The 17,484-nt window shown below is 47.9% G+C and overlaps 1 protein-coding gene across 1 annotated transcript in view; it reads right to left on the bottom strand.

Annotated features, from left to right (window-relative positions):
* Positions 1 to 17,484, bottom strand: part of MED24 (mediator complex subunit 24) — a 102,190-nt gene that overhangs the window by 18,102 nt on the left and 66,604 nt on the right. The window contains exons 13-18 of the mRNA XM_015409337.1: positions 17,186 to 17,297; positions 14,794 to 14,936; positions 9,314 to 9,351; positions 6,678 to 6,760; positions 2,944 to 3,122; positions 335 to 434 (exon numbers count right to left, since the gene is read on the bottom strand). Coding sequence (XP_015264823.1) covers positions 335 to 434; positions 2,944 to 3,122; positions 6,678 to 6,760; positions 9,314 to 9,351; positions 14,794 to 14,936; positions 17,186 to 17,297 — 655 coding nt within the window. The remainder of the gene's footprint in view (positions 1 to 334; positions 435 to 2,943; positions 3,123 to 6,677; positions 6,761 to 9,313; positions 9,352 to 14,793; positions 14,937 to 17,185; positions 17,298 to 17,484) is intronic.

The raw sequence follows: 17,484 nt of genomic DNA, 5'->3' as shown, positions 1-17,484 counted from the left end.
GGGAGGGGAAGGGAAAGGAGTTTGTAAGCCCCTCTGAGACACCTTTGGGTAGTGAAGGGCGGGGTATAAATCCAATCTTTTCTTCTTCCACCTCCTGTGGCAGCCATTTTGTGAATGGCCCCACCTCCCAGGGCAGCCATTTTTTGATTGGCCCCACCTCCCGTGGCAGCCATTTTGTGATTGGCTCCACCTCCTGTGGCAGCCATTTTGTGATCGTGCCCCCAACCTTATGTCAGCATTCCAAAGATGCCCACAGGCACAAAAAGACAGGGGGGCCCTGGATTAAGCGGTGGTGCATCATCATTTACAAGAGGAAAATGCTCTGTGGCATTACCTGGACGGATTCGAAGGTCAAAACGCCGTTCTCCCAGGCATTCAGGATCTCTAAGATGGCAGCGGAGATGCTCAGGCAGGCTTCTTGCCATTTCATCTGTCTGCAGGTTGACAGGGGTCAGGGGTAGTCAAACAAACCAAAGGGGGGGGGGAATCAGAAATATAGGAAAATTAAAGCTGTTTCATCCATCCAAGCCAGGAGCAATCAGCAACGTACAGGAACAGAGCAATAAGCACATCCACATGTATTTGGCGAAAACAACGCTTAGCAACAGATACCAATTTTAGCATCCTCAGACTATCGCTTTTCACCATCACCCCCGGTATCAAACGTATAGCTTCGTGTCCTCAAAACGTATCAGCAAGATGTCTGGAGAGCAGGAGGCAGGTTCTTGGCCTTCCCCCAGAAGCTGACCAGATAATTCACAAAGAGGATAAATACACAACAATGCATAATGCATACCGTGTTGCAGATTCCAGGCACAAAACTCCCTTCGCAGCATTATAGCCCTGACAGAGGGGGAGGGTTTGCAGAGAAACCAAAACCTCCACAATTTAAACCAGGGGTCCCCAACATGGTGCCCACGGGCACTATGGCACCTGCCAACACTTTTTCTAGAAAGTAAGGATCTGCCCTGCACTACTCAAGTCAAGCTGTGGCAACCATTGGGTGGCCGGCTCTGCCTCCCGCGGCAGCCATTACATTGCTGTGCCCACCGGGCCGTGTCAGAATTCCAAATGTGCCCGCAGGCTCAGATAGGTGGGGAAACCCTTGCAGACCCTTCAAAGAGTGGAAACCCTTGTAGACACCATCCGCTGAGTCCTCAGCCGCGAGAATTAGAAGTCTACTTTCAAAAACTGGTGCAGGTGAGGGTAGAGATGTGAAGACCCGGAAAAAACCCAGAAAAATGGGGGGGGGGGGAACCAATTTTTCCCCAATTTTTTCCTTAAGACTTTTTTTGTTTTTTCCAAAAAATTGGAAAAATTGAAAATTGATTATGGAACATTCTATTGTAACATGATGAATAAAATATTTTTAGACAAGGTGTTCAAATATTTTCCAAATCATTTCTAAAAAATATGTACGGTATCAGATTGATCTAATTCCTGTGCACCGAGGACAAGCAAGTCCTGGGTTACAAACTGAACTCTCCAATGCAAGAACAAGATGCACTTTAGGAGGTGCTATTGTCACAAGAAAAGAAAAAGGTTTCAGTTTTGTTTTTGCATGTGGGTGGGTCTTCTGTTGGTAATAATTGTTTGGATACACTATATTTTTTATATGCTAATTGTGATCATTTCATGCCAAGTAAAAATGTCCATAGTCATATTTTATGTTCCTAAAGTAACAGAATGACTTTCAATCTGGAAAAGAAAAAAAAAGTGCTAATGTAGCATTTTTTTCCATTTTTCCAAAAATGTCCGGTTTTTTCTTCGAAAAATACAGGGAAAAAACTCGGGTTTTTCCCAAGCTTCAAAATTTCCGGAAATTTTGCATCTCTAGGTAAGGGTGGACACCTTGTGTCACGTGACCTTTGAATGTAATTACTTTTCCGAGCCTAGAGACCTTTTTATTCTTCCTTTGCACCAAAATATAGATCATGTGGAGACATTACCTATTTTTATTAAAAGATAGCAGCAGACCTATCACTCTTTTAGCTGTGAATTTTAATGTACCTGTGACAGATTTTCGCAGCTGTCCCAATGGGGCCTAGCTTTTATTTATTTATTATTTATTTATCAAACTTATACCCCGCCCTCCCAGCCATGGCTGGCTCAGGGCGGCTTACAGACGACTAAAAACAACAATAAAGAATATAATGCTCATAAAACCATAAAAACAATTACAACATTAAAAGGTGCTAACCAATCATAATCCAGATGTCATTAAACTAGGGCTGCCAGGTCCCCCAGGAGGGTGGAGGTTCCCCCGCTAAAAGGGTCCCCAATCCGCCGGTCCGGAAAAGGCCGATGGGGGGACCCCGGCCCCCAAAGTGCCCGGTGCCGGCTGACACTCTAGCAATCAGCCTGAAAGCTCTATGGTACCACAGAGTTTCCAGGCTGATTGCTAGAGTATCAGCCAGCGACATGCCCAACGTCGTGACGTCACTTCCGGGTGACATCATCGAAACGCGCACGAATGTCCCGTGCAGGGACCAACCCTCCCCGCTATTAGCAGTAAGTGACTTGGCAACCCTACATTAAACAGATAACAATTTAACATTACATTTAGGATGGCGTTCAAACTTCAGTGCCTTCCTGGTGGTTAGTCCCGATTTAATATTGTGCGGCTGGCTCAGGCTGCTTTGAAGATTCCAGGGGACAGGATTTTTCCACTGGAATCTTCAAATTACTATTTTAGTAATCTGCTTAAAACTAATAAGTTAAGAAGCAGTATGAGGCACACAGACAGGAAAACTGAAGGCCAACAGACTAGGAACGCGGCCTTTATGGCACAGTGCAAAAGAACACAATGAATTGCTCCATGTCTTGCGAGCAAAGGAGAATTTGCGTCTTTCGTGTGTCAGCCTTCAGCAGTCGACCATCAGCCCGGATCCCCTTGAGACACCCGTGGCCTGCTCAAAACAGAGCGCCAGGGCAGCCACTTACACTAACTTCATTTCGGAGGAGTTGTTGAGCAAGGCAACCAGCGACTCCACCTTGGTGGAATCGGGCCGGAAGCAGGGATGGTCAGGGTTGAGGATCTTGCCTTCTTCTGGCATGCAGGTCTGCATCCACGTCTCGAAGAAAGGCACCTCTCCGGGCGGGCCCGCTTCCCAAACGATCACCTGAAAGAGCGAGAGACTCACCAGTCAGCCTTAGGCTAAGAAAACAGTGCCCTCTAGTGGGCGGTTTGGGGAGTAGCAAGACAATCCAGGAAGCCTTGCTAAACAGGGTACTCCTTTATTATTTATTTTATTTATTTATTAAATTGGATTTACTAGGCCGCCCTTCCCTGCAAGCTGGGCTCAGGGCGGCTTACAACAGTGTTCTGTTCACATACAACTACGTTTACAAACAGTCCAATAAATAACAATAAGTAAAAACAATGTATATACAGTACTTAAGGCGGCGGAAAATCCTAACTCCCCAGTCTCTCTGTGGGGAGGGGCTATGGGGAATGAGGAGCCACACGTGAGTGCCAGAAGAAGTCCCATCGCTGTCCTCCGCTGAAAGCCCAGCGGAACATCTCTGCCTTACAAGCCCTGTGGAAAGGGAACAGCTCCTGCAGAGCCCGGATGTCTTCCGGCAGAGCCTTTCACCAGGCAGGGTCCAGGGCTGACAGAGGACAGCCGGACCTCTGTCGGGCCGGGGACCACCAGCAAGTTCTTATTTCCTGAGTGTAGTGCTCCCATACTGGGAGAGGTAGTCCCGAAGATATGTAGGTCCCTAACCACTAAGGACCTTAAAGGTCAAAACCAGAATCTTGAACCTGATCCGGTGCTCCACTGGAAGCCAATGCAGCTCACACAGCACTGATTGAATATGTGCTGTACGAGGGGTCCCTGTAAGCAGGGGTCATTTCCTGCAGGAGCGCACAGGAGCGGAGCTCCGGCAGTAAAGAACCCAGGGGGCGGGCATATGCAACAAGCCCCGTCCCCTGCCCCCAGCAGCCCCGGGCCATGAGGAGCAAGAAACAGCTAGGTAGGTTGCAGTGGGTGTTGCCTTCTGACACACTTCCGGTGATGTCAGGGGGTGTGGCGTATGCAAATGTTATGCTAATGAGTTGTGCTAATGAGCTCTTGCACATCTTTTTCTATGAAATGACCCCTGCCTGTAAGGACCCGTGCAGCTGCATTTTGGACCAGTTGAAGCTTCCGGGTCAGGCGCAGCTAGCGAGACAGATCTTGGGAGGGGGAGAGGCTAGCCGTCTACAAATTTTGGGTACAACAAATCTGACAATTATGCTATCTGCTAGTGTATCTTCATCTGGAAGGCTATTACTGCAGTGTTTATAAAAGCCTTTAATGGTTATTAGGCTTAGAATTATGTTGCTACAGCACTGAACCTCACAACAAGGGATTTGCCTGGACACATGATCCATACAGTAGCCGAAAAAGTAAATAAGGTCAAGAGGAGTTCGCTCAACCTTCGCAGTTGGCATTCCCCTACCAGTTAGCATCCCAATGTATTTCTGTGATCTAACATATCCTAAATATAGACATGCCTTTATGTTGGTTAACGCTCTGCCACCTGCAGTCTTGACACTTAGATATGCTGGGATTCCGTATTCAGAGAGAACTCGCAACTGCGACTTTAATCGCACTGAATCTATTGGCTGCGTACTTTAAAGCATCTTGCATTTTTAAAAACAGACAGGAGCTGATTCCCCCCCTATTTAGTAAGGACTCTGCTTCCCCAGCTGCTGAGACTTCTAGGCTACTGAGCAATGTAGGTGGACGGTTGCTAGATTTTTGGTTGCTGTTGTAGAAACAGGAAAACATTCTAAGACAACTGCATAAACCCTACCATATCTTGTTGGGGAGATCCCATTATGTCGGTAGGTTTCCATCGGTTGCTTAAACATAAACTCTCAGTGGCTGTTCGAGACCACTGAGTCGAACAGGCAGTAATAGAAAAGAGAGAATGACCAAAAAGTAAATACCGGGGTCACCCCTGCAGGTAGCATTTTTTAGGAGGAAAAGCACTGAGCCAGCCTTGCAAAGCAACCTTCGCAGTTGGCATTCCCCTACCAGTTAGCATCCCAATGTATTTCTGTGATCTAACATATCCTAAATATAGACATGCCTTTATGTTGGTTAACGCTCTGCCACCTGCAGTCTTGACACTTAGATATGCTGGGATTCCGTATTCAGAGAGAACTCGCAACTGCGACTTTAATCGCACTGAATCTATTGGCTGCGTACTTTAAAGCATCTTGCATTTTTAAAAACAGACAGGAGCTGATTCCCCCATTTAGTAAGGACTCTGCTTCCCCAGCTGCTGAGACTTCTAGGCTACTGAGCAATGTAGGTGGACGGTTGCTAGATTTTTGGTTGCTGTTGTAGAAACAGGAAAACATTCTAAGACAACTGCATAAACCCTACCATATCTTGTTGGGGAGATCCCATTATGTCGGTAGGTTTCCATCGGTTGCTTAAACATAAACTCTCTGTGGCTGTTCGAGACCACTGAGTCGAACAGGCAGTAATAGAAAAGAGAGAATGACCAAAAAGTAAATACCGGGGTCACCCCTGCAGGTAGCATTTTTTAGGAGGAAAAGCACTGAGCCAGCCTTGCAAAGAAATCCTCTAAAACTGCTGGATTGTGGAATGTTCTACCAGCCAGCCTGCCTGCCGACGTCAATTGTTTTTGGGGAAGGAAAGACCAGAGAAAAGTGCTTTTCTGTAAGGGCCTGTTGCTAATACGCATGGATAGAAAAGCCAGAGAGGCATACTTCCTGCGTCTGTTTGCACACCCGCTAAGAGGAACATCGTCCCTCTACAGGAGAGAAAGAACTCCTTTATCAGCAAATGCAGGGCTCCTCCTCTTCCTGTCACAGAACTCTGATGTCACACAACCGTAATGTTAAGTTACTTCCTGTCCCACACTGCCCCCTGGGGGCTACAGGTGGGTCTCATTTCTGGAAATGCTGCTGACCTCATGATGAACATCCCTTGACCCTAATTCCTATCCTCCAGGATACTATAAGCTGTTAGATGTTCAGTCAAGAGAGCCAGTTTGGTGTAGTCGTTAGGAGTACAGACTCTAATCCGGGAGAACCAGGTTTGGCTCCCCACTCCGCCACATGCAGCTGCTTGTGTGACCTTGGGTCAGTCACAAGTTCTTTCAGAGCTGTTCTCTCAAGAGCAGTTTCTGTCAAGAACTCTCTCAGCCCCGCCTACCTCACAGGGTGTCTGTTGTGGGGAGCGGAAGGGAAAGGAGTTTGTAAGCCTCTCTGAGACACCTTTGGGTAGTGAAGGGCGGGGTATAAATCCAGTCTCTTCTTCTTCTTGCTCACAACTTTAATGCCAGTAGCTCACAAGATAGAATTCTTGCTCACAAGACTCCACAGCTTAGAGGGAGCATTGGTCCCAGCCTCCTGGAGGTGGGGAAGAGAGCACCTGTCTCATGTTTCTGAGAACCACTCACTAAATCAAGGTTGGGGCAAGGCAGGGAGAGACAGGCCCTTAAAAAAACCCAACATAACACCAGCGGCAAACCGTTTGGTGCCTGTCCAGATGGCTGTAGAGGCCTGGCACCTTTGGTGCTAGATCCGAAAGTATTCCATCCTGGTGCGGATGCATCCGAAAATGGTTTTCCAGCTCCACACTAAAGAACGGGAGAAAGCTCCCTGGGTCCCAACCTGTCCCTACCAGGCTGAGGTTCCCCAGAGGTCCTACCTCAGAGCCGTAGGTCTGGGCGACGTGACACAACATGAGGAAGGAGATATCGAAGAGCAGCGCTCTGACCGAAGCCGCTTTTGCTAGAGGGGAAGAGCAGAAACCCACACGAAGAAAAAACAGAAAAACCAGTTACTTCATATAACAGGGAGAAAGGGTACTGCGTTTTGGTGGAAGAGCCTCTGCTTTGCATGCAGAAGGTCCCAAGTTCAATCCCTGGCATCTCCAGTTAAAAGGACCAGGACTCTGTTGACCGGAGTCCCTTTATTTCGGTGACATTATCTTATTGGGGTTTTATTAGACTTCTTGTAATGTTTTGCTCATAATTATATGTTACATTCTGTGGGTTTGTTTTGCTCATAATTATATGCTAGTTCAATTTATTTCTACAGTCCTTAGACCAGTCATACAAAAAGAAGTACACCTTTACAATATTCCAAGATTTTAAGATACATCAGTGACACATCAAAAGCAAATTAAAATTTAATCTAAGATCAAACAACTATATCTAACGAACTACCTTAGAGTTTCCGTGATCTGAGTATCACCATACTTAATTATATGCTACATTCTGTTGTTACACCTTTTGACTGTTGGCTTATTTTACTATATTCTATCGGTTATATTGCAGTTTTTTAAAAAAGGACCAGGCAGGAGGTGATGGGAAAGGCCTTCCTCTGTCTGAGACCCTGGAGAGCCGCTGCCAGTCTGAGTGGACAAGACTGACCTGATGGACCAATGAGGGTCGGGTTCAGTATGATTCAAAAATTTGTGCTCATGTGTGACTTTTTTAGCTTTTTATTTCTTTGAATTTGGAATCATAATAGGTGTACAGCAACAGAAGTTCCTGAGGCGAGAAACACTACCACCACCACCCCAAAACATCCGGAGGACCAACTATTTGACTGGATCCAGCACAACAGGCACATAAGGACCTACACCAAAGAGCAGGGTTTCCCCAGCTCCCCCCCTTTCCACAACAGCTGGGGGAGGAGGGGCTGGGAAACTCGTGCTCCCTGGGCCGAAATCCTTGCACCTGAGGAAACAATGAGCCGGATCCAATCCACGGGCCTTCTGCCTTGTTATAAAGCTGGAAGGCAAGACCTTACAATTAAGTTCTTGTTAACAGTACATTGAAATACTGTTATCATTTATATTATGGTTATCGCTCTTCTGGTTGTTCTGCGTTTCCTTCTATACTCTTATTGATGATAATGACAAGACTTAATTTTTCTACACACCTGTTATCACATTAACAATTATTGTTACTCTATCATAATTTTCTGTGCACATTCATCACACTGCTCTATACGCTTGTTCTATCTGTATCCTTACAGACCATGTATTATTTGTGCATTTGGATCTATTATTACTTTCTATACTGTTCTTTGGGAAATTCAAAGTTTTTTTTAAAAAAGTACATTGTATTATTTTATTGCTACAATAAAGGTTTTTCTATGAAACACAAGAAAACTCGTATCTCGGATTTTCTTTCAGATATGTACATTGGCCTTATACCGTATTTTCTCACTAATTCTGCGTATGACAGAAAGGGGAACCATTTTGTATCAAGGCAACTCCAGTTCTGCGACTGCGGGCAAATCCTTCTTGCTTCCTAAGAGCTGGCGTGGTCTTGGTACCTCCAATCAGTGTTCCCTCTAAGGTGAGTTAGTGTGAGCTAGCTCACGGGGTTTTTTAGCCTCCGGCACACACATTTTTGTCCTAGCTCAGGAAGGATTGGCTCCAGAGCAAACTAATTTATGCAGCAGCCAAATCGCTTGCTCAGAACTTTAATGCCAGCAGCTCACAAAGTAGAATTTTTGCTCACAGGTCTCCACAGCTTAGAGGGAGCATTGCCTCCAATTAGCATAAATTATACAAATTAACCAAATCTGTACCCGCTGGCCTTCCTACGCCTCATTTTTCATCAGGGACAAGGCAAGAGCAATTCCGAAAACCTGGACGGCCCAGCCTTGGGCACTTGCTGGAGATCCTGTTCAGCCCCCACTTGCTAGGACTTTGAAATCTAACGTGGAGCTTCTGGGGACGAATGCGGGTTAACCATTCTGAAGCCCACGTCTAGAGAAGCCGATGATAGCACCACACACACAGACACATAAAAATTCAGCCGGCCGGGAGCCCCCCTCTCCCAATGGTCCAGTGGAAGGTCAGAAGGCCTTTGTCTAATCACAGGCAAATGCATTCAGAATCCTTATCTTGGGGGGGAAAGAGAGACGTGAGGATTCAAACATCATTCCATCCACAGGACGCGCCAGCTCTGTCTGGGTGCTGGGAAAGCGCTGAGAAAAAGTGCACAGCTGCAAGGAAACCCTTTCCCCTCCAGGGGCTGAAATTCCCTTGCCCCAACAGTACAAATTAAGTATTAACCGGAGGAGAATGGGCAGTGCAAAAAAAGAAGACAAAGAGACCCCAGTGGTGACTTCAATACCCCCCTTGTTGCCTTGGGAATGCCCGGCTGGCACTGCCTACGCTGCCAGGCACTGAGGCTTACTTTCAACTGTGCCCCCCCCAACGACAACTCTGCCCCACACATCTTGCTAGTTAACCCCTGAAAGCCCGGATTCCCAGGGAATTGGCGGCAGCACTCGGTGGCGAGAAAAGAAAAAAGGACTTACAGCCCTCGACGTTTATCTGCTTGGTGAATTCATTGAGCCTAAAACAAGGAGGAGGAGGAGAAAAAGAAAAGGCAGTTAACTTTTGACACAAGAAAGCAAACCAGATATCCTGAACTGCTTCCCAGGTGTGTCTCCCCGCCCTCCCCAAAATAATTGCTGTAGGACTTTTAACATTGTCAGGTCTTGAAGAAACTCACTCCCAACAACATGCTCTTGGCAGTGATTTGTTTATTGAGAGAGAGCGTGGTCTCAAGCATAGACAATATGCGTCAGAACAAATTATGACCAGTCCAATCACACAAATTATGACCAGTGTCAGAACCAGAGGTCATTTCGGGGGGGAACGCGGGGGAACATAGTTCCCCCGGGTGAGGTACAGGGGGGTGAGGCCCATGACGAAGCCCCGCCCCCTGCTTCCGGCCGCCCAACTTCCAGCCCTCATTCAGCCAGGAGGAGGCAGGAGAAGAGGGAGGGTAAGTTGCTTCCTCCCCGCCTCTCCCCACCCCTGCCTGCCTGGGGCCAGGGAGGGCCTTGGCGGGGCTTCCTCGCACTCCCGCTGGCCTTGCAGGTCCACTGCCAGGCCCCTGATGTCAGGGGGTGTGGCATATGCTAATGAGTTATGCTAATGAGTTCCCCTAGTTCTTTTTCTACAAAATGACCCCTGGTCGGAACAAATTATGGCCAGCTCAATCACACCAATACGTCCAACCCGCCAAAATCTACTGTGCACCGTTAGCCCTCCCCCAAACCCTGCAAGCATAGGGTTACATTATTTAGCAGTGTCTGGTACTCAGGGACAAGCACGCATACTTCCCATGGAAGGGAGGCCCTGTCATAGTCATAGACGCAGTTACAAGTGAGCGCTACTCCCAGCAAAGCAGTTACACGCACACACTCACATGCTCCCCCCTCCCAGCCAGAATGAAACAGGACGATAAGCATACAGAGCTCAGAGTGACAGTTAAGAAACCCATGGCAAATGAGGCCCGAATTTGACAAACATACAACGCGCAAAATCAGATAGGCTTTAATTATACCCATTTTACAGAGGAGTTTTAAGTAAAACATTCTGTGTGCCTCGCCGTTTAGTCATGCCGGCCACATGAGGAAACATCTTCGGACAGCGCTGGCTCTTCGGCTCGGAAACGGAGATGTGCACCGCCCCCTAGAGTCGGATTCAACTAGCTCTTGAGCAAGGGAAACCTTTTAAGTAAAACTAAGGCCCAAAAACAGTGTTTTGACTAAGGCTGAATCTACAGCTTGAGCAGGGCCCGGAACTCAGGTGCTGCTCCAGAATTATGACTTGCTGTTCTTCGTACGGATCTGACCTGGGCAAACCCTCATCCCTGCCTTCATTCTTTCGCTGCCTTTTCCCAATTCAGGCTGTTCCACAAAACCTTCTCCACCCACCTGTGACTCACCCCCGCACACGTCTAAGAAGGATTTCAAGTACAGGATCTAACGAGCCAAGCGACAACATCCCCCAAATCTTCAACCAGCAAACGTGAGCATGGCCCAGCCATGCCCTGGTCCAGTACAGAGTGTGAGCCAGAGAGACCCCGCAGTTCGAATCTCAGCCTTGGCCTGCCTGCGATGGGAGATTAGGGTGGCTCTGAACTCTCTAGAACGCTGTACGAATCATGCGGGTGGTCCTGTGCGCGGATGCCCCAGGCACCACACAGAGGCGAAGGGGCAAGGCTTTTTGTCACATGCCTGCCTGCCATGGTGCCAGCAAAGAGTAAGGAGGCAGGACCCCGTCCTCAACAATCAGTTCTCAACAACGTCCCTTCAGAAGGTTCGAATTTATTGAGTACAGTAAAGGCAGTTCACCTGTGCATACATCCTGTGTCAGAACTAATTGCAAGACCGCGAAATGAGAAGATATACACACTTCAAAACAGGGTCCCCTGATGGATCTAAGCCAGTCAGGGATTAATCTGAAGCCCGCCTAAACTAACGGGACAACGTTCCCAGCGAAAGCATCTGCAGCCTGGTACCAAGGTCACAGGCCGAAGCAAGCAGCAGCGAGGAAAAACGAAAGTTAAAATTCCAGCACAGCAACAGACTCTACATCAGCCTCCCCCCCTTCCACCTGCCATGGCGGCATAGCTGACACCCCGTCCTCAACTACAGGAGACGGGAATTAAGCCGAGGGGAGGCCAAGGGCATCAAGGGAAGTCAGGTCTTGTCAGGTCTTGAAGAAACTCACTCCCAACAACATGCTCCCAAGGAGGGCTGAACTCTGAATGCCATTTAAATACAGCAAAATTTGCTCCGCTGTCTTTGCAGTTCATGCAAAAATGTCCCAAGGCAGTTCACGGAAATTAAAAATGTGCATGTCTGAAGTTATGGAGCCATGGAAACACTGAAGCCACACCCATCGAAAACCTAATACAGAACCTTCTCTGGGTTTCTGAGAATTCACCAACTGTTGCCCTCAAGCTTTCAGCCTCGCCTCCACAACACTAAGGGCTAGAAACCTGCTTTTTTAAAAAAATAAAAAATTAAAGGTCGGGAAAGGGAATTATGCACTCAGTACTGTATGGGCCATACCTGGATGACATTTTGCTTTGAATTATATTACAGGCTGAAGTCCTGCAGGCTCGAAAGTCCTTACATGGGAGTAGGATCGCTTTGTTTAGATCGGGGTCTCCAACGTTTTTGAGCCTGTGAGCACCAGTGTTCCCTCTAAGCTGAGTTGGTGTGAGCTAACTCACAGTTCTTTAGCCTCCAGCTTACACTTTTTTGTCTTAGCTCAGGAAAGATGGCTCCAAATCAAACTGACATATGCAGTAGCCAAATCGCTCGCCCACAACTTTACTGCCAGTAGCTCACAAAGTAGAACTTTTGCTCACAAGACTCCACAGCTTAGAGGGAGCACTGGGCCCCACTGAAATCCTGACACAACATGGTGGGCCCACAGCCACAAAATGGCTGCCACAGGAGGCGGAGCCAGCCACAAAATGGCTGCCACAGCTTACCTTCAGCCACATAGTGAAGATCCTTGTGCGGTGGTAAGACCTGTGCCATTACCTGTTATTCTGCCCACTCCATCAACAGTTTTCCAACAAATTACAGTCCAACAGTACCAACAAATTACGAAGAGTCCGGCTTCAACTTCGTTTCGATGAAAACTTCATCAGAAGTGATTACCAGCAACCATTATGGGTTTGAATCCTATTTTGCGGATGAATAGAATATTCTCTATGTTGCTATGCAGTATACTATCTGGGACAGCCCTTTAATAGGCTTAAAAACTTTTTATACGTGGGCAAATCTCTATGTGGAGTTCTTACAGCTACTAAATGCTTCTGTGATATATAATTCTTAGCACTTATAGGATACTTTTCTCCTTCAAAAGTTATCCCAGCATTCCTCGGGTTCCTCTCCTAGCTGCGACACCCCTTTTAAAAAAAGACCCACCTCCTTTTTGGAGGAGAAAGACCTGTGCTTAAAAGTGTACGGAGGCAGGTCCGCATCTTGCGTGATGGGCTCGAGAACGACAAGACTGCAAGGGGAGGCCCTAAGTGGCTCTCTTAATAGCCCTTCTGGTGAAGCAAAGGCGCAAATGGGTTAAAAGCAGACAGAGCAGGGATTGGCGGGGGGGGGGGGGGGCACTGCACATTAAAAAAAAAAAACAACCCACCACCTGGGGAAGAGACTGCACAGTTTGCTGTCTCTCATCGCGGGCGGGAACGCGGGAATTAACCGCTTTTGCCATTTCTTCGGTGCCTGCAGCCCACTGTCATTTGCAACAGTACAATCTCCAGGCAGCCCAGCCATCTAGCCCGAAAAAGAACTGGCCCACGTCTCCTCCTTCTCCCAGGGCCAGTGCAGGGTATTCATCCGTCCCTAGCAAGGTACTCCCCTGCTCTTCCAGACCCAAATCACTGTTAGCTGAGTCCAAGCTGCAGTGGCCCAGGTGAGGACACCGGCTGACTCCCACATCGCTGCTGACGGGGAATAAGCCACCTCCCTTGCTGCGCGTTCCCCCTGCCATTGTGCCGCCCCAAGTGGACATTTGGGTGGTTTGGAGGAGGAGGAAGACGACGAATCCAGGCTCCTAACCACTACACCAAACTGGCTCCCTGCCCCTCGCCAGTTAATATGTAAGGTTGTGTGAAGCAAAGCACCCTTGGCCTCCTCTAAAGGGTTAATGTGACCAATAACAGGCCTGGTCTGTTCTGCAGGTGTTACTAATTGGTCATTGGGCCTACATCCCTCTTACCATCTTCAAGGCCAAAGTAGCTGGCTTATCAGGAGAACCTGCAGTCCATGTGATGGGAGGGGGAGAGCCAGAGGTGGTGAGGTAATTTTCTAGAAGTTTCTCCAGAGAATATGTTTTGATTGGGTGTCATCTTCACCTGATGTTGCTGGGCCAAAGACTGTAACTTAGCTAAGACCCAAAAGAAGAGAGCTAGCTGAGATCTTGATGGATTAAAGCCTACTAATAAGCTATTAGCATAATAGCTCATTAGCATATGCCACGACCCCTGACATCACTGGAAGTGATGTCAGAAGGGGAAGCAAAAGGGGAGGAGGCAGCTGAAAAGGGGTTTAAAGTTTAAATCCCTTCTCTATATTTATCACTTTTATTAAATTTTTGTACATTACAAGACTCTTCTTCCCACTGGAATATCCTAACATGTCACACACACCCAACAACAGGACACTGAGGAACATCAGTTGACCATTCTGAATGGTCAATAGAACAAAGGAATGGCCAACCATCTGCAGCAGCATTAGGGGAGAAATGCTACTTTTTAACAAGCTGAACTGACATCTGTTTTCCCATCAAAGTTTGTATGTTGGGCAAAGCACGTTATAGTTTTAGCCTGTGGATAAAAGAACCCAAAAGAAAGTCCCAAAATTCAGCCGCATTTCTAGAGATTTTGCAATGGCATTTAGTGGCAAGCAAACTGTCCAGATTGGGATCAATTTCTGCATGCACATTCTTTCACTACCTCAAGGATAGGGGTTGCCTGCTCTGGGTTGGGAAATATCTGGAGATGTTGGGGATGGCGACAGAAGAGGAGGGGTTTGAGGAGGGGAGGGAACTCAGCAGGGTACAATGCCATTGGGTCTACCCTCCAAAGCAACCGTTTTCTCCAGGGGAACTGATTTTGATCATCTGGTGATCCATTGCAATAGCAGGAGAGCTCCAGGTGCTACCTGGAGGTTGGCAACCCTATTTTTATGCACACATGCATCCTACGTCAGGGATTCAGCAACAGATGGGCGCAGCCCCCGCCCACCCCAAGTGGATGGTTTATGCTTTTTGATCTTGTTTTCATTTGTGCTCTGCGACGGACACACCTTGTCCTGGGAAACTGGCCTTTCCGGCTTCTCTCTATAATAATTCACACATATCCACACCTCTGTCTGGTGCTTTGGAAGTTCTTTGCTCTCTAGTATTGGTGAGAACTCCAGTTCCCAGAGTTTAGCAGGGGTGCAGCCCACACAAACACACGCAAACTCACTTGATAAACTTCTGAGCGAAGGATTTCAGCTTCCCCGTAGCCGCTGCCGCCGCCAGCAATAAATCCAAGCTCTTCCCGGACAGCATATGTCCCAGAACACCCAACAGCCCTTCAGGTGATTTTGAGTGGTCCGAATCCATTGTCTGAAAGTGGGGAGGGACAGAGAAGTAACGTAAAAGCAGAGGGGGAGGAGCTGCTGCTGGCGATGAGTTCTGATTGGCTGACAGCACACTGCACAAAATACCAGGGGCAGAACACAGACCTTTGGGAAGGTCTCTACATGAGAACGTATGCCAGAATTTGCAGAACACATTTGCTGTGCATGTGGCCCAGCGCTCTGCAGCAGTGCTCTTCCCTTTGCGTAATTGTTTAAAAGCAAGCCGACACAATGTCTTCCTACCAATTGTCCTTGTCACATCAGGAAAGTGAGGGGATAAACTGACAGTGCAAAGGAAGAACATAAGAGACGACAATGTTGGATCAGGCCAATGACCCATCCAATGATCCAACAATGATCCAACACTCTGTGTCACACAGTGGCCAAAAACCAGGTGCCACCAGGAGGTCCACCTGTGGGGGTAGAACTCCTCCCACAGTTAGCTCCCCAAGCACCAAGAATACAGAGCATCGCTGCGCCAGACATACTGTTCCATCTACCTTGGGGCTAATAGCCACTGATGGAGCTCTGCTCCATATGTTTATCCAGTCCCATTTTGAAGCTGTCTGTGTTTGTAGGCGCCACCACTTCCTGCGGCAGTGAATTCCATGTGTTTGTTCGTCTTTGGGTGAAGAAGTACTTCCTTTTATCTGTTCTAAGCCTACTGCTCATTAATTTCACTGAGTGCCCATGAGTTCTTGTATTGTGAGAAAGGGAAAAAAGTACTTCTGTCTCTAGCTTCTCTATCCCATGCATAATTCTGTAAACCCCTATCACGTCCAGTGTTCCCTCTAAGCTGAGTTAGTGTGAGCTAGCTCACAGTTTTTTAGCCTCCAGCTCAGATTTTAGTCTCGGCTCAGGAAGGATGGCTCCAGAGCAAACTAATTTATGCAGCAGCCAAATCGCTCGCTCACAACTTTAATGCCAGTAGCTCACAAGGTAGGATTTTTGCTCACAAGACTCCACAGCTGAGAGGGAGCATTGATCACGTCACCCTTCAATTGTCATTTCTCCAAGCGAAAGAGCCCTAACCTCTTTAACCCTTTCTTCATTGGGAAAGTGTTCCAATCTTTTTATAATTCTAGTTGCCCTTTTCTGCACCCTTTTGCTAGAAGTGGTGTGGGGTGCCGAACTGTACACAGTATTCCAAACGAGGCCACACCAAAGATTTATGCAGGGGCATTATGATACTGGCTGATTTGTTTTCAATCCCCTTCCTAATAACCCCCAGCATAGCGTTGGCCTTTTTCATTGCAGTCACACACTGAGGAAACACCGGGAGGCCTGCAGAAGCCCATCAGGGCCTGCACATGGGATGTTATTATTCTAAACCCACACCCATGAAGCTCACGGACTGCCAAAAGTCACTGCCTTTCCACCTAACCCACTGCACAAGTGAGGTCAAAGCACCATTCTGAGCCTCCTGGAGGGAAAAGGCCACTAAACCAATGGCTTTAAAGCCACACTGGGGGTGCGTTCAGACGTGCCATTTGATCTGGTGTCATGCTAGTTCAGAAATGGATTTTATACGAGCGATCACACAGTCAACATCTGCCTCCCATCCCCAGCCGACGCTTTCCGACTCAAATCCCTTTTAAACCAGAGTATTTTGTTACCAGGTACCCAAGTGGTGTTCTCCTGATTCTCCGTTTCCAGCTGCATTTGTGTGATCGCTCCTGCGGTGTCGAGCCACTTCCGGTTTAAACCCCATCCCCGCTAGAAAGCTGCCCGAGGCTTCCGCTTTTCGCCCGCCATTTTTTTTTAAAAGTGTTGGCGGTGTGCACATAGGCGGAGCTCCGCCACCACATTATTAAAAACAATGTTTAAACAGTGCCTAGTTTTAGCATTTAGACGAGTTCGGGATCTCACGGAGGCCATTTTCGGGATAAACGTTTCAAGGGAAGTGTTACAGCAGTCGGGTTGAAGTGGAAATCGCTGTTCTGTGCACACGCAAAAAATTTAGTTCTACAGATGGCTGCCTGTGCGTATGCCCAAACTAAGAGAGAGAGAAAAACAACACTGACGCATGATCCCGCCTGTGGATGGCGGGGAGCGATGTGGCTGCGCAGCGGTCCCGAGCAAGGAGGTGAGTGTGATTGTGATTCTCCAGGTTAAAAAAGACCGCATCGGGGCCAGAGCAATTTAAACCGCTCTCAACACGCCGTCTGACCGCACCCTAAGACTGGAATTTCATGCCGAGGTATTTGAAGGTAACACCAGCGAGAGAGGACCTACTTTGAGGATGTTGGTCACAGTGGGCTCTGCTCGCAGGATGAGGCCTGGGTTGGGCTGGATGTTGGCATTCTCGGCAGACTTTAAGCGGGGTGCGTTTTCTCTGTCGGCGGTCCTGAGCGGAGCAGGGAGAAAGACAGCCAGGTTAGCAACGGGATGGACAATTAGTTAACGACGACGTAATGCTGTCTGTGCCACGTGCGCCCCCTCCGGGGAAGTCTTGGGCTCTTGGGCCAGTTTGGTGTAGTGGTTAAGTGTGTGGACTCTAATCTGGGAGAACCGGGTTTGATTCCCCACTCCTC

The sequence above is a fragment of the Gekko japonicus genome, unplaced genomic scaffold (genome assembly GCF_001447785.1).
Source record: "Gekko japonicus isolate JY-2015 unplaced genomic scaffold, Gekko_japonicus_V1.1 scaffold678, whole genome shotgun sequence".
In the NCBI taxonomy this organism is placed as follows: Eukaryota; Metazoa; Chordata; class Lepidosauria; order Squamata; family Gekkonidae; genus Gekko; species Gekko japonicus.
The sequence above is the reverse complement of the archived record's forward strand: the minus strand, read 5'-3'. Positions and strand labels throughout refer to the sequence as shown.